At 42.9% G+C, this 23,543-nt stretch overlaps 1 protein-coding gene across 4 annotated transcripts in view; it reads left to right on the top strand.

Moving 5' to 3' along the window:
- VPS13A (vacuolar protein sorting 13 homolog A) overlaps positions 1-23,543 on the top strand; it is a 767,672-nt gene that overhangs the window by 678,054 nt on the left and 66,075 nt on the right. For all 4 annotated transcript variants that reach the window (XM_053702484.1, XM_053702483.1, XM_053702481.1 and 1 more), the window contains exon 68: positions 936-1,050. In XM_053702484.1, the coding sequence (XP_053558459.1) occupies positions 936-1,050 (115 nt within the window). The remainder of the gene's footprint in view (positions 1-935; positions 1,051-23,543) is intronic.

The following is a 23,543-nucleotide window of genomic DNA, read 5'->3' as shown; positions in this document are numbered from 1 at the left end:
TGATGTCTTGAATTCTATACCATAACTCTGTACACATATTAACCTGTCTATGTATCTATACGTGTTGTTCCATATTTAGGGACGTAAGGGTTAACTCCCTTTTCTACCTGCGAAGTGTGGGCGTTTTTTTAATTTGTATTTTGTCCAATCACAATTTACTACTACCTTTTTAAGTATGCACTCACCTGCATGGCACCTATGGCTATGATTACGGCTGCTGGCCGAAACATGTAAGCCCTGGTGTCACGCTCACACACCTACTTTGTTTGTGCTGTTTCTATAGCCTGTTTGGCGTTTTAAATTATACTGAATAAAATTTGGATTTTATTATATACAAAAGCTGGATCCTGCCTTCTTTGTGATTGTACGTATCTACACCAGCTTGGGATCCGCTTTAGCCCCTGTTCATCTGTATCCAGTTGTAAACCCGGGTGAAGACAGAGAGCACCGCCCCCCGACCGGCGAACCCTGTGACGTCACGTTCGACGCTGAATGTCCGTATGGCAAGCTAGAAGCGCTGCCGGAGTTTCATGTGAGTGCCGTTTACTTGGAGCTATCAGCCCACCGACAAAGTTTCGGTTTGACCACGGAGGTCCTTCGGCATATCCAGAGCTTCTATATGGTAAAGATTACACAGCCAAGTCGCAACTACAGGGGCGGCAGAGCTCATTTGGGGTAAGTCCCGGGAACAACTAAATAGACTGTTACATATGTTTGTCTGCAGAAGAATTGCATATTTGAAGAGCTGTTCTCATCCTTCTTTATTTCTTACTTCTGTGTTTAATAGCCATAAATGGTCCTCAAGGCCTCTTAAAATATTAACCTGGTACATTGGAAGTTGTCTGACACTGCTTTATGATAGTTTTCCACAGAATCATTTGACACCGTTTGTCAATAATTAATACTGTTCATTGTTTTATTTAATCACATTTCAGAGCAACTGATTCTTCTGATGAAGTGGAAAGTCTGCGCCCCCCAAGATTTTTTCATGAAGATGGAGTTGTTCGACCATACAGGATGAGAGAAGGAGCCGGAAGCCAAATGTTACAGGTGATGGGAACTGAATTATAGACTTGAAGCTCAAAATCCATTCTGCTGGAAGCTGTTCTAGAATGTTGTTGTTTTTTGTTAATCAACCAAGGGTTACTCAAGGACAAGCTGACTTATTCTTGGTGGCAAAGCTAGAGAGCAGGGAAACTGCAGAAAAGTCACAGACTATCAGACTTTCTGCCACAAAGTAATCACTTTCCTATACTGGTATAATATCCCTCTAACTGAATGTTAAAATTCTGTTTATAAAATGTCAATTGTATTTTTAGTGGTTGTCTTTTTGAGCTCTTTGATTTGCCACATTTAATTGTACACGTTTTGAAATGTAAAAAGAAACCTCAATATGTTTTCTTTCCGTTTGGTAAAATAAATAAGGATTACTTACATTCTTGCTGAGCAGTTAAAGGGATATGAAACTCCAATTTTTTCTTTCATGATTCAGATAGAGCATGTAATTTTAAGCAACTTTTTAATTTACTACTGTTATCAAATTTTCTTTGTTTTCTTGATATCTTTATTTCTCCAACATAGGTGTGTCCGGTCCACGGCGTCATCCTTACTTGTGGGATATTCTCTTCCCCAACAGGAAATGGCAAAGAGCCCAGCAAAGCTGGTCACATGATCCCTCCTAGGCTCCGCCTACCCCAGTCATTCTCTTTGCCGTTGTACAGGCAACATCTCCACGGAGATGGCTTAGAGTTTTTTAGTGTTTAACTGTAGTTTTTATTATTCAATCAAGAGTTTGTTATTTTAAAATAGTGCTGGTATGTACTATTTACTCAGAAACAGAAAAGAGATGAAGATTTCTGTTTGTATGAGGAAAATGATTTTAGCACCGTAACTAAAATCCATGGCTGTTCCACACAGGACTGTTGAGAGCAATTAACTTCAGTTGGGGGAACAGTGTGCAGTCTCTTACTGCTTGAGGTATGACACATTCTAACAAGACGATGTAATGCTGGAAGCTGTCATTTTCCCTATGGGATCCGGTAAGCCATTTTTATTAAGATAGTAAATAAGGGCTTCACAAGGGCTTATTAAGACTGTAGACTTTTTCTGGGCTAAATCGATTCATTATTAACACATATTTAGCCTTGAGGAATCATTTATTCTGGGTATTTTGATATGATTATATCGGCAGGCACTGTTTTTGACACCTTATTCTTTAGGGGCTTTCCCTAATCATAGTCAGAGCCTCATTTTCGCGCCGGTATGGCGCACTTGTTTTTGAGGACAGCATGGCATGCAGCTGCATGTGTGTGGAGCTCTGATACATAGAAAAGTCTTTCTGAAGGCATCATTTGGTATCGTATTCCCCTTTGGGCTTGGTTGGGTCTCAGCAAAGCAGATTCCAGGGACTGTAAAGGGGTTAAATATAAAAACGGCTCCGGTTCCGTTATTTTAAGGGTTAAAGCTTCCAAATTTGGTGTGCAATACTTTTAAGGCTTTAAGACACTGTGGTGAAATTTTGGTGAATTTTGAACAATTCCTTCATACTTTTTCGCAATTGCAGTAATAAAGTGTGTTTAGTTTAAAATTTAAAGTGACAGTAACGGTTTTATTTTAAAACGTTTTTTGTGCTTTGTTATCAAGTTTATGCCTGTTTAACATGTCTGAACTACCAGATAGATTGTGTTCTGACTGTGGGGAAACCAAGGTTCCTTCTCATTTAACTATATGTATTTTATGTCATAAAAAAATTTAGTAAATGATGCCCAAGATGATTCCTCAAGTGAGGGGAGTAAGCATGGTACTGCATCATCCCCTACTTCGTCTACACCAGTCTTGCCCATACAGGAGGCCCCTAGTACATCTAGTGCGCCAATACTCCTTACTATGCAACATTTAACGGCTGTAATGGATAATTCTATCAAAAACATTTTAGCCAATATGCCCACTTATCAGCGAAAGCGCGACTGCTCTGTTTAGAAAATTCTGTAGAGCATGAGAACGCTGATGATATGGTTTCTGAAGGGCCCCTACACCAGTCTGAGGGGGCCAGGGAGGTTTTGTCTGAGGGAGAAATTTCAGATTCAGGAAACATTTCTCAACAAGCTGAACCTGATGTGATTAATTTTAAATTTAAGTTGGAACATCTCCGCGCTCTGCTTAAGGAGGTGTTATCCAATTTGGATGATTGTGATTATCTGGTCATTCCAGAACCACTATGTAAAATGGAAAAGTTCTTAGAGGCCCCGGGGCCCCCCGAAGCTTTTCCTATATCCAAGCGGGTGGCGTACATTGTTAGTAAAGAATGGGACAGGCCCGGTATACCTTTAGTACCTCCCCCCATATTTATAAAATTGTTTTCCTATAGTCGACCCTAGAAAGGACTGATGGCAGACAGTCCCCAAGGTCGAGGGGGCGGTTTCTACTCTACACAAGCGCGCCACTATACCCATAGAAGATAGTTGTGCTTTCCAAGATCCTATGGATAAAAAATTAGAAGGTCTGCTAAAGATGTTTGTTCAGCAAGGTTCCCTTCTACAACCAATTGCATGCATTGTCCCTGTCACTGCAGCCGCGTGTTTCTAGTTTGATGAGCTAGGAAAGGCGATTATTAGTAATTCTTCTTCTTATGAGGAGATTATGGACAGAATTCGTGCTCTTAAATTGGCTAATTCTTTCACCCTAGACGCCACCTTGCAATTGGCTAGGTTAGCGGCGAAAAAATTCTGGGTTTGCTATTGTGGCGCAGAGCGCTTTGGTTAAAATCTTGGGCAGCGGATGCGTCTTCCAAGAACAAATTGCTTGACATTCCTTTCAAGGGGAAAACACTCTTTGGCCCTGACTTGAAAGAGATTATCTCTGATATCACTGGGGGCAAGGGCCACGCCCTTCCTCAGGATAGGTCTTTTCAAGACCAAAAATAAACCTAAGTTTCGTCCCTTTCGCAGAAACGGATCAGCCCCAAGGGCTACGTCCTCTAAGCAGGAAGGTAATACTTCTCAAGCCAATCCAGCCTGGAGACCTATGCAAGGCTGGAACAAAGGAAAGCAGGCCAGGAAACCTGCCACTGCTACCAAGACAGCATGAAATGCGGGCCCCCGATCCGGGACCGGATCTGGTGGGGGGCAGACTCTCTCTCTTCGCTCAGGCTGGGGCAAGAGATGTTCTGGATCCTTGGGCGCTAGAAATAGTCTCCCAAGGTTATTCTCTGGAGTTCAAGGGGCTTCCTCCAAGGGGGAGGTTCCACAGGTCTCAGTTGTCTTCAGACCACATAAGAAGACAGGCATTCTTACATTGGGTAGAAGACCTGCTAAAAATGGGAGTGATTCATCCTGTTCCATTAGGAGAACAAGGGATGGGGTTCTACTCCAATCTGTTCATAGTTCCCAAAAAAGAGGGAACGTTCAGACCAATCTTAGATCTCAAGATCTTGAACAAGTTTCTCAAGGTTCCATCGTTCAAGATGGAAACCATTCGAACACTTCTTCCTTCCATCCAGGAAGGTCAATTCATGACCAAGGTGGATTTCAAGGATGCGTATCTACATATTACTATCCACAAGGAACATCATCGGTTCCTAAGGTTTGCATTCCTGGACAAGCATTTCCAGTTCGTGGCGTTTTCTTTCGGATTAGCCACTGCTCCTAGGATTTTCTCATAGGTACTAGGGTCCCTTCTGGCGGTGCTAAGACCAAGGGGCATTGCTGTAGTACCTTACTTGGACGACATTCTGATTCGAGCGTCGTCCCTTCCTCAAGTAAAGGCTCACACGGACATTGTCCTGGCCTTTCTCAGATCTCACGGATGGAAAGTGAACGTGGAAAAGAGTTCTCTATCTCCGTCAACGAGGGTTCCCTTCTTGGGAACTATAATAGACTCCTTAGAAATGAGGATTTTTCTGACAGAAGCCAGAAAAACAAAACTTCTAGACTCTTGTCGGATACTTCATTCCGTTCCTCTTCCTTCCATAGCGCAGTGCATGGAAGTCATAGGTTTGATGGTAGCGGCAATGGACATAGTTCCTTTTGTGCGCATTCATCTAAGACCATTACAACTGTTCATGCTCAGTCAGTGGAATGGGGACTATTCAAAGATACAAGTAAATCAGAGGACCAGAGACTCATTCCGTTGGTGACTGTCCCTGGACAACCTGTCACAAGGGATGACCTTCCGCAGACCAGAGTGGGTCATTGTCACGACCGACGCCAGTCTGATGGGCTGGGGCGCGGTCTGGGGATCCCTGAAAGCTCAGGGTCTTTGGTCTCGGGTAGAATCTCTTCTACCGATAAATATTCTGGAACTGAGAGCGATATTCAATGCTCTCAAAGCTTGGCCTCAGCTAGCGAGGGCCAAGTTCATACATCAACCATCAGGGGGGAACAAGGAGTTCCCTAGCGATGGAAGAAGTGACCAAAATCATTCTATGGGCGGAGTCTCACTCCTGCCACCTGTCTGCTATCCACATCCCAGGAGTGGAAAATTGGGAAGCGGATTTTCTGAGTCGTCAGACATTGCATCCGGGGGAGTGGGAACTCCATCCGGAAATCTTTGCCCAAGTCACTCAACCGTGGGGCATTCCAGACATGGATCTGATGGCCTCTCGTCAGAACTTCAGAGTTCCTTACTACGGGTACAGATCCAGGGATCCCAAGGCGGCTCTAGTGGATGCACTAGTAGCACCTTGGACCTTCAAACTAGCTTATGTGTTCCCGCCGTTTCCTCTCATCCCCAGGCTGGTAGCCAGGATCAATCAGGAGAGGGCGTCGGTGATTTTGATAGCTCCTGCGTGGCCACGCAGGACTTGGTATGCAGATCTGGTGAATATGTCATCGGCTCCACCATGGAAGCTACCTTTGAGACGAGACCTTCTTGTTCTAGGTCCGTTCGACCCACTCCAGCTGACTGCTTGGAGATTGAACGCTTGATCTTATCAAAGCGAGGGTTCTCAGGTTCTGTTATTAATACTCTTGTTCAGGCCTGAAAGCCTGTAACCAGAAAAATTACCACATAATTTGGTATATCTGTTGGTGTGAATCTGCAGGATTCCCTTGGGACAAGGTTAAGATTCCTAAGAGTCTATCCTTCCTTCGAGAAGGATTGGAAAAAGGATTATCTGCAAGTTCCTTGATGGGACAGATTTCTGCCTTGTCTGTGTTACTTCACACAAAAGCTGGCAGCTGTGCCAGATGTTCTAGCCTTTGTTCAGGCTCTGGTTAGAATTAAGCCTGTTTACAAACCTTTGACTCCTCCTTGGAGTCTCAACCTAGTTCTTTCAGTTCTTCAGGGGGTTCCGTTTGAACCCTTACATTCCGTTGATATTAAGTTATTATCTTGGAAAGTTTTGTTTTGGTTGCAATTTCTTCTGCTAGAAGAGTTTCAGAATTATCTGCTCTGCAGTGTTCTTCTCCTTATCTGGAGTTCCATGCAGATAAGGTGGTTTTGCGTACTAAACCTGGTTTTCTTCCAAAAGTTGTTTCTAACAAAAACATTAACCAGGAGATAGTTGTGCCTTCTTTGTGTCCTAATCCAGTTTCAAAGAAGGAACGTTTGTTGCACAACTTGGATGTAGTTCGTGCTCTCAAATTTTACTTAGCAGCTACTAAGGATTTCAGACAAACTTTGTCTCTGTTTGTTGTTTATTCTGGTAAAAGGAGAGGTCTAAAAGCAACTTCTACCTCTCTCTCCTTCTGGATTAAAAGCATTATCCGATTGGCTTATGAGACTGCCGGACGGCAGCCTCCTGAAAGAATCACAGCTCACTCCACTAGGGCTGTGGCTTCCACATGGGCCTTCAAGAACGAGGCTTCTGTTGATCAGATATGTAAGGCAGCGACTTGGTCTTCACTGCACACTTTTTCTAAATTTTACAAATTTGATACTTTTGCTTCTTCTGAGGCTATTTTTGGGAGAAAGGTTTTGCAAGCCGTGGTGCCTTCCATTTAGGTGACCTGATTTGCTCCCTCCCTTCATCCGTGTCCTAAAGCTTTGGTATTGGTTCCCACAAGTAAGGATGACGCCGTGGACCGGACACACCTATGTTGGAGAAAACAGAATTTATGTTTACCTGATAAATTACTTTCTCCAACGGTGTGTCCGGTCCACGGCCCGCCCTGGTTTTTTTAATCAGGTCTGATAATTTATTTTCTTTAACTACAGTCACCACGGTAACATATGGTTTCTCCTATGCAAATATTCCTCCTTAACGTCGGTCGAATGACTGGGGTAGGCGGAGCCTAGGAGGGATCATGTGACCAGCTTTGCTGGGCTCTTTGCCATTTCCTGTTGGGGAAGAGAATATCCCACAAGTAAGGATGACGCCGTGGACCGGACACACCGTTGGAGAAAGTAATTTATCAGGTAAACATAAATTCTGTTTTCAAAAGCAGGAATGCAAGCTTAGGAGCCAGCCTATTTTTGGTTGAGAGCTTGCTGATTGGTGTCTAAATGTAAACTTTGATGATTTGCCTCTATACAATGGTTGGCAACATGCCAAGGCCACACATGGAATCTGTAATGAAAAAATAAGTTATTTACCTTGGTTTTTTTTACATTAGCAAGCTCTGAGTGCTAATGTCTGAGACAGATGGACGGACAGATAGATAGATGGATGGATGGATAGAGGTATTGACATAAAATATAATCTATGTGTAAAGGGAAAAATTTGAATCATATGAATAATTAATCAATTAATTTTTTTCTGTTGCTGGGAGAGTTTGCTTAGGAAATTATATAGAAATGAAGTTACAGTGGCTAAGCCTGTATGTGCATATACTGTACACATGACAGTGTTGGATAAAACATTTTCTGTTAGTTATATTCCCCCATTTATTATTGCTTGTACGTTTATCTTTTATTTTATATATATATATATAGCTTATTTTATAGGTATAATAAAATATCAAACGTGCATTTTTATAGAAAAAAATAAAGAATTAGGTTATGTATGTGTTTTTATATGTATGTATGTGTATATATATATATGTGTGTGTGTGTATATATATATATATATATATATATATGTGTGTATATATATCTCAAACAATTTCTTCTACTAGATACGACGAGTCCACGGATTCATCCTTTACTTGTGGGATATTATCCTCCTGCTAACAGGAAGTGGCATAGAGCACCACAGCAGAGCTGTATATATAGCTCCTCCCTTCTCTCCACCCCCAGTCATTCTCTTTGCCTATACTAGTAATAGGAAGAGGTAAAGTAAAAGAGGTGTTAAAATGATAGTTTTTAGTTTCTTCAATCAAGAATTTTTTATTTTAAATGGTACCGGTGAGTACTATTTTTCCTCAGGCAGCATATAGAAGAAGATTTCTGTCTGGAGGTTGATGATCTTAGCAGATGTCACTAAGATCCATATGAGTTCCCACAGAATGGCTGAGGAGTACTAGAGAAGCTTCAGCGTGGGGAACGTTTTCATGCTACAAGCATTGAGGTATGTTCAGTCATTTACTTCTGAAGAGACTGTGATATTTCAGAACAGGCTGACATAGTTCCCAAGAGGGAAGGGGTAAGCAGTAAACCTATAGACATAAGAAGGGGTATTACTGTAGACCTGTGTATTAATTGTTATGGGGCTAAATGCAGCAAGAAAATGATGGCAGCATGGTTAGACACTGGGGCAGCATAACGTTTTTATTTGCACAAACGGTTCATAATCACTGGTGTTGCGCATTGTGCTGGGGGTCCACATGGCTTTAATGTACAATTAGGATGCTTAAATCCACATGGCTAGTTTCTGTACCGCTCCTTGCGTTTTTTTAGGCTGAGAGTACGTCGCATATGATGGGCGGGGCCTAATTTTCGCTCCTCAGATGCGCAGTTGGTTTTCACAAGAAGGCAGCAAACTTCAGCTTTGGTTGGGCCATAACTGAGAGATTGTCTACCGGAGTCATAGTGAGACGTTTGTCAGACCCCTGAGTGCAGGTAGGTTGTTTTAAGCTGTTTCATAACGTTTTTAGTAATAACGTTTTTTCTTATAGATGGTTAATTGTTCCGTTGTGGTGCAATATCAGGATACAATATAAAAAGGATATATGCTAAATTTGTAAACTTAATAGCATTTTGAAGAAGATTTGCAAAAATTGTGTGCTTTTTTACTTCTTAAAGGCGCAGTGCGGTTTTTCAAATTGGTGTTTTTTTTTCAATAAATAAACTTTGTTCACGACTTTTATGGTTATTACTAGCCTGTTCAACATGTCTGACATTGAAGAAAGTCAATGCTTTATGTGTTTAGAAGCCATTGTGGAACCCCCACTTACATTGTGTCCCTCTTGTACTGAAAGGGCCTTACACTGAAAAGAATATATTTTAGGTGATAAAAGTATGTCTAAGGATGATTCTCAGTCTGAAGAGAATCAGGTTATGCCATCCAATTCTCCCCAAGTGTCACAACCTTTAACGCCCACTCAAGCGACACCAAGTACTTCTAGTGCGTCTTATTCCTTTACTTTGCAAGATATGGTTGCAGTTATGTCTACTACCCTTACAGAGGTATTATCTAAACTGCCAGTTTTACAGGGTAAACGCAGTAGGTCAGATATTAAGGTAAATACTGAGTCCTCTGATGCCTTATTGGACATTTCCGATGTAACCTCACAGTGCTCTGATTCGGGGGTTGGGGAATTGCTGTCTGAGGGAGAACTTTCAGATTCAGGAAATGTGTTGCCTCAGACAGATTCGGACATGATGTCCTTTAAATTTAGGCTTGAACACCTCCGCCTGTTACTCCGAGAGGTTTTAGCGACTCTGGATGATTGTGACCCTATTGTGATACCACCAGAGAAATTGTGTAAGATGGAGAAATATCTAGCGGTACCTTCTTACACTGATGTTTTTCCTGTCCCTAAAAGAATTTCAGACATTGTTACTAAGGAATGGGATAGACCAGGCATTCCGTTCTCCCCCTCCTAATTTTAAGAAGATGTTTCCCATATCTGACACTATTCGGGACTCTTGGCAGACGGTCCCTAAGGTGGAGGGAGCCATCTCTACCCTAGCTAAGCGTACAACTATACCTATTGAGGACAGTTGTGCTTTCAAAGATCCTATGGATAAAAAATTAGAGGGTCTTCTAAAGAAACTGTTTATTCATCAGGGTTTTCTTCTACAACCGATAGCTTGCATTGTTCCAGTTACTACTGCAGCAGCTTTTTGGTTTGAGGCTCTAGAGGAGTCTCTTAAGGTTGAGACCCCATTAGATGATATTTTGGATAGAATTAAGACTCTCAAGCTCGCTAATTCTTTTATTACAGATGCCGCTTTTCAAATGGCTAAATTAGCGAAAAATGCAGGCTTTGCCATCTTAGCGCGTAGAGCATTATGGCTCAAATCTTGGTCTGCTGATGTGTCATCAAAGTTTAAGCTGTTAGCTATTCCTTTTAAGGGTAAGACCCAATTCGGGCCTGAATTAAAGGAAATCATTTCTGACATTACTGGAGGTAAAGGTCATGCCTTATCTCAGGATAAGGCTGTGAAGATGAGGGGTAAACAAAATAATTTTCGTTCCTTTCGAAACTTTAAAGGACCCTCTACCTACTCTTCCAACACAAAGCAGGAAGGGAATTTTGCTCAATCCAAGTCAGTCTGGAGACCTAACCAGACCTGGAATAAGGGTAAACAAGCCAAGAAGCCCACTGCTGCTACCAAGACAGCATGAAGGGGCGGCCCCCGATCTGGGACCGGATTTAGTAGGGGGCAGACTCTCTCTTTGCGCAGGCTTGGGCAAGAGATGTTCAGGAACCCTGGGCATTGGAAATTGTGACCCAGGGGTATCAACTGGAATTCAAGGAATTTCTCCCAAGAGGGAGATTTTATCTTTCACGTTTGTCTGTAGACCAGACAAAAAGAGAGGCATTCTTACGCTGTGTAAAAAACCTTTATACCATGGGAGTAATTTGCCCAGTTCCAAAACTAGAACAGGGACAAGGGTTTTACTCAAAGCTGTTCGTGGTTCCCAAAAAAGAGGGAACTTTCAGACCGATTTTAGATCTCAAATGCCTAAACAAATTTCTCAGAGTCCCATCGTTCAAGATGGAGACTATACGAACAATTTTGCCAATGATCCAGGAAGGTCAATATATGACCACAGTGGACCTAAAGGATGCGTATCTTCACATTCCTATCCACAAGGATCATCATCAGTTCCTAAGGTTTGCCTTTCTGGACGAACACTATCAGTTCGTGGCCCTTCCTTTCGGATTGGCCACAGCTCCCAGAGTTTTCACAAAGGTGCTAGGATCCCTTCTGGCGGTTCTAAGGCCGCGGGGCATAGCAGTGGCGCCTTATCTGGACGATATTTTGATCTAGGCGTCAATTTATCATCTGACCAAAGCTCACACGGACATCGTGTTGGCATTTCTAAGAAGTCACGGTTGGAAAGTGAATGTAGAAAAGAGTTCACTAGTTCCACAGACAAGAGTTCCTTTCTTGGGAACTCTGATAGACTCAGTAGACATGAAGATATTTCTGACGGAGGTCAGAAAGTCAAAGATTCTAAATACTTGTCGAGCACTTCAGTCCATACCTCGGACATCAGTGGCTCAGTGTATGGAGGTCATTGGATTAATGGTAGCGGCAATGGACATTGTTCCGTTTGCTCGCTTTCATCTCAGACCACTGCAGCTGTGCATGCTCAGACAGTGGAATGGGGATTATGCAAATTTATCTCCTCAGATAAATCTGGATCAAGAGACCAGAGACTCTCTTCTTTGGTGGTTTTCACCGGATCATCTGTCCCAGGGAATGTGCTTCTGCAGGCCAGCATGGGTAATAGTGACGACGGACGCCAGCCTCTTGGGCTGGGGTGCAGTCTGGAATTCCCTGAAAGCTCAGGGTGTGTGGACTCAGTAGGAGTCCCTACTTCCAATCAATATTCTGGAGCTGAGAGCAATATTCAATGCGCTTCAGGCGTGGCCTCAGTTGGCTTTAGCCAAATTCATAAGATTCCAGTCAGACAATATCACGACTGTAGCATATGTCAATCATCAAGGGGGAACAAGGAGTTCTCTAGCGATGATAGAGGTTTCAAAGGTAATCCGATGGGCGGAGGCTCACTCTTGCCATCTATCAGCAATCTATATCCCAGGAGTGGAGAACTGGGAAGCGGATTTTCTAAGTCAACAGACTTTTCATCCAGGGGAGTGGGAACTTCATCCGGAGGTGTTCGCATCATTGATCCGTCAATGGGGCACACCGGAATTGGATCTGATGGCATCTTGTCAGAATGCCAAACTTCCTCGTTACGGGTCCAGGGCAAGGGATCCCCAAGCTGTACTGATAGATGCTCTAGCAGTACCTTGGTCGTTCAGCCTGGCTTATGTGTTTCCGCCATTTTCTCTCCTTCCCCGTCTGATTGCAAGAATCAAACAGGAGAGAGCTTCAGTAATCCTGATAGCGCCTGCGTGGCCACGCAGGACTTGGTATGCAGATCTAGTGGACATGTCCTCTCTGCCTCCATGGAGGCTACCATTGAGACAGGACCTTCTCATTCAAGGTCCGTTCCAGCATCCAAATCTAAATTCTCTGCAACTGACTGCTTGGAGATTGAACGCTTAGTTTTATCTAAGAGGGAATTCTCTGAATCGGTCATACTCTGATTCAGGCTCGCAAGCCTGTCACGAGAAAAATTTACCATAAGATATGGCGTAAATATCTTTATTGGTGTGAATCCAAGGGCTACTCATGGAGTAGGATTACGATTCCTAGGATTTTGTCTTTTCTCCAAGAAGGATTGGAGAAGGGATTATCAGCTAGTTCCTTAAAGGAATAAATTTCTGCTTTGTCAATTTTACTACACAAGCGTCTGGCGGATGTCCCAGACGTTCAGTCTTTTTGTCAGGCTTTAATCAGAATTAAGCCTGTGTTTAAACCTATTGCTCCGCCATGGAGTTTGAATTTAGTTCTCAATGTTCTTCAAGGGGTTCCGTTTGAACCCATGCATTCCATCGATATTAAACCATTATCTTGGAAAGTTTTGTTTTTAGTTGCTATCTCTTCGGCTCAAAGAGTTTCTGAGCTTTCTGCGTTGCAATGTGATTCACCTTATCTTATATTCCATTCGGATAAGGTGGTTTTGCGTACTAAACCTGGTTTTCTTCCTAAGGTTGTTTCTAATAAGAATATTAATCGGGAAATTGTGGTTCCTTCCTTGTGTCCTAATCCTTCTTCTAAGAAGGAACGTCTCTTACATAACTTGGACGTGGTTCGGGCTTTGAAGTTTTACTTACAAGCGACCAAGGATTTCCGTCAAACATCTTCTCTATTTGTTGCTTATTCCGGAAGACGTAGGGGTCAAAAAGCTACGGCTACCTCCCTTTCTTTTTGGCTGAAAAGCATCATCCGCCTGGCATACGAGACTGCTGGACAGCATCCCCCTGAAAAGGTTACGGCTCATTCTACTAGAACTGTGGCTTCCACATGGGCTTTTAAAAAAGATGCTTCTGTTGAACAGATTTGTAACGCTGCGACTTGGTCCTCCCTTCATACTTTTTCCAAATTTTACAAATTTGATACTTTTGCTTCTTCTGAGGCTATTTTTGGGAGAAAAGTTCTTCAAGCAGTGGTGCCTTCTGTTTAGGTATCTGTCTTGTCCCTCCCGTTCATCCGTGTCCTGTTGCTTTGGTATTGTATCCCACAAGTAAAGGATGAATCTGTGGACTCGTCGTATCTAGTAGAAGAAAAGGAAATTTATGCTTACCTGATAAATTGATTTCTTCTACAATACGACGAGTCCACGGCCCTCCCTGTCATTTTAGACAGATTATATTTTTCAAAACTTCCGTCACCTCTGCACCTTTTAGCTTTTCTTTTCTCTTCCTATACCTTCGGTCGAATGACTGGGGGTGGAGAGAAGGGAGGAGCTATATATACAGCTCTGCTGTGGTGCTCTTTGCCACTTCCTGTTAGCAGGAGGATAATATCTTACAAGTAAAGGATGAATCCGTGGACTCGTCGTATCATAGAAGAAATCAATTTATCAGGTAAGCATAAATTTCCTTTTATGTTAATTATATCATACATTTTTTTTAATACTTGCATCTTGTGAGTGAGACGTGATATAATGCTATAATAATGTACTACTAATAATTAGTTTTACTTCTATTTTTGTTTTATGTTTTGCTTTAAATAAAAAAAAATAAAGAACAGTTTATTTTGACAAAAAAAAAATGAATTTGTTTTTTTATGTTCTAGCCCTTGTATGCTGTTTGTTGTCCACAATAGCAAAATGAACCAAATCAAGTGCTGCACATTTGACTATTCAAATATTCATGTTATTCTGGCAAATTAAAAAGAGAAGAAATGTTGTGCTTTATTTGTCCCAAAACCTTGCAGGTGTATGTGAACACTCAGTGATCTAAATCAATTAGAATTTACTCGCAAAAATATTCTAAGCAATTCCAGTGCATACATTTTTATTTAGAAAAAAACATAAATTACTAAACAATATAACAGCACAATGTAGTAAAGCACACAAAAAATATAGAGCAAAACTGTCAGAGGGATATGGCAGCTTTTCATGGAGATCTTCGCAAGGATTTTCACAGACTTTTATGGAAGCAAAATATGTGGCGAAAGCAAAAGTATAAAAGCCAGGCAATTAATTTAGTATTACTATAATTTTGATCAACCTTATACGTAGCAAGTTATAAACAGTAATTTATAAACAAACTAGTGATTAGTATTCAAAGAGACCCAAAGGAGCAATAATAAATTCTCTGAATTTAGAGGCTCAAACATCTTCTTCTTGCATGATAATATATTTATGTTTCTTTTGCATGATGTACCGAGTTCACGGATTCATCCTAACTTGTGGGATATTATCCTTCCTGACAGAAAGTAGCAAAGAGAGCACCACAGCAGAGATGTCTATATAGCTCCCCCCTTAACTCCACCCCCCAGTCATTCTCTTTGCTGGCTCTAAGCAGGAAGAGTAAAGAGAAGAGGTGTTAAACTGTTAGTTTTATTTTATCTTCAATCAAGTGTTTGTTGTTTTTAAATGGTACCGGTGTTGTACTATTTACTCTCAGACAGGACATAGATGAAGATTTCTGCCTGGAGGATGATGATCTTAGCATTTGTAACTAAGGTCCACTGCTGTTCCCACAGAAGCTGAGGAGTACAGGAAAACTTCAGTGTGAGGAACGGTTCTTGCTATACAGCAATGAGGTATGTTCAGTCATATTTTCTGTAGAGACTGTGTTAACTCAGAAAGGCTGACATTGTCCCCATTAGGGGAAGGGTAAGCAGTAATCCTAGTGTTATCAGAGGTTTTTACTAGCTTGCATAAAGGGTTAATTTTTTGTGGGCACTTAGTTTATGTAAATTTGGGACAAACGTTTTGGTGTCTGGGAGTAATATTTTCTGTTTTATGGGACATTTGCTTGAGGGTTCTTTGGGGTTGTTTATAACCCACATGGCTTTCAGGCAGGGTTTGTTAGTTTTTTGTAGGCCCCAGCAACATCGAGTGAGGTGGGCGGGGCCTACATTTACAAGTAGCAAGCAACTTCCTGAGGTCCTGAGAGTCTTCTGAGGGACTAATTGAAGCTTTAAACCCCATATTATTGCTTCCTAAGGGCAGGTAGGGCCACAACAGAGCTGTGGCAAAGTGCTTATAGGGTTTTTTAAATGGTTTTAGACAAATTTCAATCCGGGTTTTTCATTTGGGGGTCTATTGCTTTTTTACTTGTGGTGTAATCCTTCTAAAGCTTAGTGGGTACACTGTTAAAATTTCAGAAAAAATGAAGCAATTTTAACCTGTTTTGCAGTTTGTGTATGCCTTTTTTTCTCTCTTAAAGGCACAGTACCGTTTTTGCAAATTGTGTTTTTTTCATTAAATAAAGTGTTTTCCAAGCTTGCTTGCTTTATTACTAATCTGTTAAACATGTCTGACACTGAGGAAACTCATTGCTCAATTTGTTTAGAAGCCATTGTGGAACCCGCTCTTAGAATGTGTCCCACTTGTACTGATATGTCTATAAATTGCAAACAAAATATTTTGATTTATAAAAGTTTGGCATTAGATGATTCTCAGACAGAAGGAAATTAGGTTTTGCCATCTAGTTCTCCCCAAGTGTCATAACCAGTAACGCCTGCACAAGCGACGCCAAGTACATCTAGTGCATCTAATTCTTTCACCTTGCAACATATGGCTTCAGTTATGAATACTACCCTCACAGAGGTTTTATCTAAGCTGCCTGGGTTGCAAGGGAAGCGCAGTAGCTCTGGATTAAGAACAAATGCTGAGCCTTCTGGCGCTTTATTAGCCGTATCCGATATTCCCTCACAATGTTCTGAAGTAGGGATGAGGGATTTGCTGTCTGAGCGAGAGATTTCTGATTCAGGAAAGATGTTCTCTCAGACAGATTCAGATATGACGGCATTTAAATTTAAGCTAGACCACCTCCGCTTATTGCTCAGGGAGGTTTTAGCTACTCTGGATGATTGTGACCCTATTGTAGTTCCAGAGAAATTGTGTAAAATGGACAAATATTTAGAGGTTCCTGTTTACACTGATGTATTTCCGGTCCCTAAGAGGCATTCGGACATTGTTACTAAGGAGTGGGATAAACCAGGTATTCCGTTCTCTCCCCCTCCTGTTTTTAAGAAAATGTTTCCCATTTCTGACACCATAAAGGACTCATGGCAGACGGTCCCTAAGGTGGAGGGAGCTATTTCTACCCTGGCTAAGCGTACAACTATACCTATTGAAGACAGTTGTGCTTTCATTGATCCTATGGATAAAAAATTAGAGGGTCTCCTAAAGAAAAAAAAATTTAATCAAGGTTTTCTTCTTCAACCTATAGCATGCATTGTTCCTGTAACCACTGCAGCTGCCTTTTGGTTTGAGGCTCTAGAAGCGGCTCTTCAGACGGAGACCCCACTAGATGATATTTTGGACAGAATTAAGGCTCTTAAGTTGGCTAATTCTTTTATTACAGACGCAACTTTTCATCTTGCTAAATTAGCGGCTAAGAATTCAGGTTTTGCCATTTTAGCGCGTAGAGCGTTATGGCTTAAGTCCTGGTCAGCTGATGTGTCATCTAAATCTAAGCTTTTGTCCATCCCTTTCAAAGGTAAGACCCTATTCGGGCCTGCATTGAAAGAGATCTTTTCTGACATTACTGTAGGGAAGGGTCATACCCTCCCTCAGCATAAGTCAAATAAGACAAGGACCAAACAAAATCATTTTCGTTCCTTTCGAAACTTCAAGAGTGGTCACTCTACCTCTTCTCCTGCTGCAAAGCAAAAGGGGAACTTTTCTCAATCCAAGCCAACCTGGAGACCTAATCAGGCTTAAAACAAGGGTAAACAGGCCAAAAAGCCTGCTGCTGCCACTAAGTCAGCATGAAGGGGTAGCCCCCGATCTGGGACCGGATCTAGTAGGGGGCAGACTCTCTCTCTTTGCTTAGGCCCGGGCAAGAGACGTTCAGGATTCCTGGGCAGTAGAAATTGTAACCCAGGGATACCTTCTAGGGGGCATAGCAGTGGCGCCTTATCTAAACGACATTCTAATTCAAGCGTCGTCCTTCCAACTAGCCAAGTCTCACACGGACTTAGTGTTGGCCTTTCTAAGGTCTCACGGGTGGAAAGTGAACGTAAAAAAGAGTTCTCTTTCCCCCCTCACAAGAGTTTCATTTCAAGGGACTCTGATAGACTCGGTGGACATGAAAATATTTCTGGCGGAGGTCAGGAAATCAAAGATTTTGTCCACCTGCCGAGCTCTTCATTCCATTCCTCGGCCGTCAGTGGCTCAGTGTATGGAGGTAATCGGACTAATGGTAGCGGCAATGGACATAGTTCTGTTTGCTTGCTTGCATCTCAGACCACTGCAACTATGCATGCTCAATCAGTGGAATGGGGATTATGTGGATTTATCTCCTCAGATAAATCTGGATCAAGAGACCAGAGACTCTCTTCTTTGGTGGTTGTCACAGGATCATCTGTCCCAGGGAATGTGTTTCCACAGGCCAGAATGGGTTATAGTGACGACAGACACCAGTCTTCTGGGCTGGGGTGCAGTCTGGAATTCCCTGAAAGCTCAGGGTTTGTGAACTCGGGAGGAGGCTCTCCTACCGATAAATATTCTGGAATTAAGAGCGATATTCAATGCTCTCCAGGCATGGCCTCAGCTGGCTTCGGCCAGATTCATCAGGTTTCAATCGGACAACATCACGACTGTGGCTTATATCAATCATCAGGGCGGAACAAAGAGTTCCTTAGCGATGATAGAGGTCTCAAGGATAATCCAATGGGCAGAGGCTCACTCTTGCCATCTGTCAGCGATCTATATCCCAGGTGTAGAGATCTGGGAAGCAGATTTTCTAAGTCGTCAGACTTTTCATCCGGGGGAGTGGGAACTCCATCCGGAGGTGTTTGCTCAGCTGGTTCGGCTATGGGGCACACAGAGCTGGATCTGATGGCGTCTCGTCGGCTCCAGGTCAAGGGATCTTCAGGCTGTACTGATAGATGCTCTAGCAGTACCCTGGTCATTCAACCTGGCTTATGTGTTTCCACCTTTCCCTCTCCTTCCACGTCTGATTGCCAGAATCAAACAGGAGAGAGCATCGGTGATTTTGATAGCGCCTGCGTGGCCACGCAGGACTTGATATGCAGACCTGGTGGACATGTCATCCCTTCCACCATGGTCTCTGCCATTGAGACAGGACCTTCTGATTCAAGGTCCATTCAAGCATCCAAATCTAATTTCTCTGCAACTGACTGCGTGGAGATTGAACGCTTGATTCTATCAAAGCGGGGTTTCTCTGAGTCAGTCATAAATACCTTGATTCAGGCTCGAAAGCCTGTTACCAGGAAAATTTATCATAAGATATGGCGTAAATATCTTTTTTGGTACGAATCCAAAGGCTTCTCCTGGAGTAAAATCAGGATTCCTAGGATTTTGTCTTCTCTCCAAGAGGGATTGGAGAAAGGATTATCAGCTAGTTCCCTAAAGGGACAGATATCTGCTCTGTCTATTTCTCCAACATTGGTGTGTCCGGTCCACGGCGTCATCCATAACTTGTGGGAATATTCTCTTCCCCAACAGGAAATGGCAAAGAGCACAGCAAAAGCTGTCCATATAGTCCCTCCCAGGCTCCGCCCCCCCAGTCATTCTCTTTGCCGCTCTGAACAAGTAGCATCTCCACGGAGATGGTGAAGAGTATGTGGTGTTTAGTTGTAGTTTTTTATTTGTACTATTTACTCTGAAACAGAAAGAGATGAAGAGTTCTGTTTAAAAGAGGAGTATGATTTTAGCAGCAGTAACTAAAATCAATTGCTGTTCCCACACAGGACTGTTGAGCTGAGAGAACTTCAGTTGAGGGGAACAGTTTGCAGACTTTTCTGCTCAAGGTATGACTAGCCATTTTTCTAACAAGACTGTGTAATGCTGGAAGGCTGTCATTTTTCCCTCATGGGGATCGGTAAGCCATTTTCTTAGACTCAACAGAATAAAGGGCTTATTATGGGCTATAAACTGGTGGACACTTTTATGGGCTAAATCGATTGCTTTATTTAAGTATTATATGCAGTCTGAAGTGAATTTCACACTTTTTTAATATTGGGGAACGTTTTTAGCGCCAGGCACTTGTTAAGACACCTTCCCAGTCAGGAAGGGCCTTTCACTGTAGTAGGCAGAGCCTCATTTTCGCGCCATTATTGCGCAGTTACTTTTGAGTACAGTACATGCAGCTGCATGTGTGAGGGTCTGGTATCCACTGAAAATGTTTCCTAGAAGGCTTCAATTGGTATCGTATACCCCCTGGGATTGGTGAAGTCGCAACAAAGGCTGTGGCTGGGACTGTAAGGGGGTTAAAATTGCAAACGGCTCCGGTTTCCACATTTTAAGGGTTAACAGCTTGAAAATTGGGGTGCAATACTTTGAATGCATTAAGACACTGTGGTGAAGATTGGATAATTCCTTCATAGTTTTTCACATATTCAGTAATAAAGTGTGCCCTGTTTAACATTTAAAGATACAGTAACGGTTTTGTTTTAAAACGGTTTTTGTGTTTTATTAACCAGTTGAAGCCTGTTTAACATGTCTGTACCTTCAGATAGATCATGTTCTGTATGTATGGAGGCCAATGTGGTTCCCCCTTCAAATATGTGTGATAATTGTGCCATAGCGTCCAAACAAAGTAAGGACAGTACTGTCACAAATAGTAAGGTTGCCCAGGATGATTCCTCAGATGAAGGAAGTAGACATAGTTCTACATCATCTCCTTCTGTGTCTATACCAGTTCTGCCCGCGCAGGCGACCCCTAGTACTTCTAGCGTGCCAATGCTTGTTACTATGCAACAATTGACGGCAGTAATGGATAACTCCATAGCTAATATTTTATCCAAAATGCCAGTATTTCAGAGAAAGCGCGATTGCTCTGTTTTAAACACTGTAGAGCAGGAGGGCGCTGATGATAATTTTTCTGTCATACCCTCACACCAATCTGAAGTGGCAGTGAGGGAGGGTTTGTCAGATGGGGACATTTCTGATACAGGAAGAATTTCTCAGCAGGCAGAACCTGATGTTGTGACATTTAAATTTAAATTAGAGCATCTCCGCGCATTACTTAAGGAGGTGCTATCTACTCTGGATGATTGTGACAATCTGGTCATCCCAGAAAAATTGTGCAAGATGGACAAGTTCCTAGAGGTCCCGGTGCACCCTGATGCTTTTCCGATACCTAAACGGGGGGCGGACATAGTGAATAAGGAGTGGGAGAAGCCAGGCATACCTTTTGTCCCTCCTATATTTAAGAAATTGTTCCCTATGGTCGACCCCAGGAAGGACTTATGGCAAACAGTCCCTAAGGTCGAGGGGGCGGTTTCTACACTAGCCAAGCGCACGACCATTCCTATTGAGGACAATTGTGCTTTCAAAGATCCTATGGATAAAAATTGGAGGGTTTGCTTAAAAAGATTTTTGTACAGCAAGGTTACCTCCTTCAACCTATTTCGTGCATTATTCCTATCACTACAGCGGCGTGGTTCTGGTTCGAGGAACTAGAAAAGTCGATCAGTAGGGAGACTCCGTATGAGGAAGTCATGGACAGAATTCACGCACTTAAGTTAGCTAATTCCTTTATTTTAGACGCCGCCTTGCAGTTAGCGAGGTTAGCGGCGAAAAATTCAGGGTTTGCAATTGTGGCGCGCAGAGCGCTCTGGCTAAAGTCTTGGTCGGCGGATGTATCTTCCAAGACAAAATTGCTTAATATCCCTTTCAAAGGTAAGACCCTTTTTGGGCCAGAATTGAAAGAGATTATTTCAGACATCACTGGGGGAAAGGGCCATGCCCTCCCACAAGATAGACCTTTCAAGGCTAAGAATAAGTCCAATTTTCGTTCCTTTCGCAATTTTAGGAACGGACCGGCTTCCAACTCTGCAGCCTCTAGACAAGAGGGTAACGCTTCCCAGACTAAACCAGCTTGGAAACCAATCCAAGGCTGGAACAAGGGTAAACAGGCCAAGAAGCCTGCTGCTGCTACCAAAACAGCATGAAGGGGTGGCCCCCGATCCGGGACCGGATCTAGTAGGGGGCAGACTCTCTCTCTTTGCTCAGGCTTGGGCAAGAGATGTTCAGGATATCTGGGCACTAGAAATAGTCTTTCAGGGTTATCTTCTAGAATTCAAGGAACTACCCCCAAAGGGAAGGTTCCACATGTCTCACTTATCTTCAAACCAAATAAAGAGACAGGCATTCTTACATTGTGTAGAAGACCTGTTAAAGATGGGAGTGATACACCCAGTTCTAACTGTGGAACAAGGTCAGGGGTTTTACTCAAATCTGTTTGTAGTTCCCAAAAAAAGAGGGAACTTTCAGACCAATTCTGGATTTAAAGATTCTAAACAAATTTCTCAGAGTTCCATCGTTCAAAATGGAAACCATTCGAACAATTTTACCTACAATCCAGGAGGGTCAATTTATGACTACCGTGGATTTAAAGGATGCGTATCTACATATTCCTATCCACAAAGATCATCATCAGTTCCTAAGGTTCGCCTTTCTGGACAAACATTACCAGTTCGTGGCTCTCCCATTCGGGCTAGCCACTGCTCCAAGGATTTTCACAAAGGTGCTCGGGTCCCTTCTAGCGGTCCTAAGACCAAGGGGTATTGCAGTGGCACCTTATCTGGACGACATTCTAATCCAAGCGTCGTCTCTTTCCAAAGCAAAGGCTCATACAGACATTGTTCTAGCCTTTCTCAGATCTCACGGGTGGAAGGTGAACGTAGAAAAGAGTTCCCTGTCTCCGTCGACAAGAGTTCCCTTTTTGGGAACAATAATAGATTCTTTAGAAATGAAGATCTTCCTGACAGAAGTCAGAAAGTCAAAGCTTCTAAACGCTTGTCAAGTTCTTCACTCTATTCTGCAGCCTTCCATAGCTCAGTGCATGGAAGTAGTAGGGTTGATGGTTGCAGCAATGGACATAGTTCTTTTTGCTCGAATTCATCTAAGACCATTACAACTGTGCATGCTCAAGCATTGGAATGGGGACTATACAGACTTGTCTCCAAAGATTCAAGTAGACCATATGACCAGAGATTCACTCCGTTGGTGGTTGACCCAGGATCACCTGTCCCAGGGAATGAGTTTCCGCAGACCAGAGTGGGTCATTGTCACGACCAACGCCAGTCTATTAGGCTGGGGCACGGTCTGGGATTCCCTGAAAGCTCAGGGTCTATGGTCTCGGGAAGAGTCTCTTCTCCCGATAAACATCCTGGAACTGAGAGTGATATTCAATGCTCTCTGGGCTTGGCCTCAACTAGCGAAGGCCGGATTCATAAGATTCCAGTCAGACAACATGACGACTGTAGCTTACATCAACCATCAGGGGGGAACAAGGAGTTCCTTGGCGATGAGAGAGGTGTCCAAAATCATAAAATGGGCGGAGGATCACTCCTGCCACCTATCTGCAATCCACATCCCAGGAGTAGACAACTGGGAGGCGGATTATCTGAGTCGTCAGACTTTCCATCCGGGGGAGTGGGAACTCCACCCGGAGGTGTTTGCCCAGTTGACTCAATTATGGGGCATTCCAGACATGGATCTGATAGCGTCTCGTCAGAACTTCAAGGTTCCTTGCTACGGGTCCAGATCCAGGGATCCCAAGGCGGCTCTAGTGGATGCATTAGTGGCGCCTTGGTCGTTCAACCTAGCTTATGCGTTTCCACCGTTCCCTCTCCTTCCCAGGCTTGTAGCCAGGATCAAACAGGAGAAGGCCTCGGTGATTCTGATATCTCCTGCGTGGCCGCGCAGGACTTGGTATGCAGACCTGGTGAATATGTCATCGGCTCCACCATGGAAGCTTCCTTTGAGACAGGATCTTCTAGTACAAGGTCCATTCGAACATCCAAATCTAGTTTCTCTGCAGCTGACTGCTTGGAAATTGAACGTTTGATTTTATCCAAGCTTGGGTTTTCAGATTCAGTGATAGAGACTCTGGTCCAAGCCAGAAAACCTGTGACTAGAAAGATTTACCATAAAATATGGAAAAGATATATCTGTTGGTGTGAATCCAAGGGATTCTCCTGGA

Source organism: Bombina bombina, chromosome 2, assembly GCF_027579735.1.
Source record: "Bombina bombina isolate aBomBom1 chromosome 2, aBomBom1.pri, whole genome shotgun sequence".
Lineage (NCBI taxonomy): Eukaryota > Metazoa > Chordata > Amphibia > Anura > Bombinatoridae > Bombina > Bombina bombina.
Note: the sequence above shows the minus strand (reverse complement) of the source record. Positions and strands in the feature narration are given on the sequence as shown.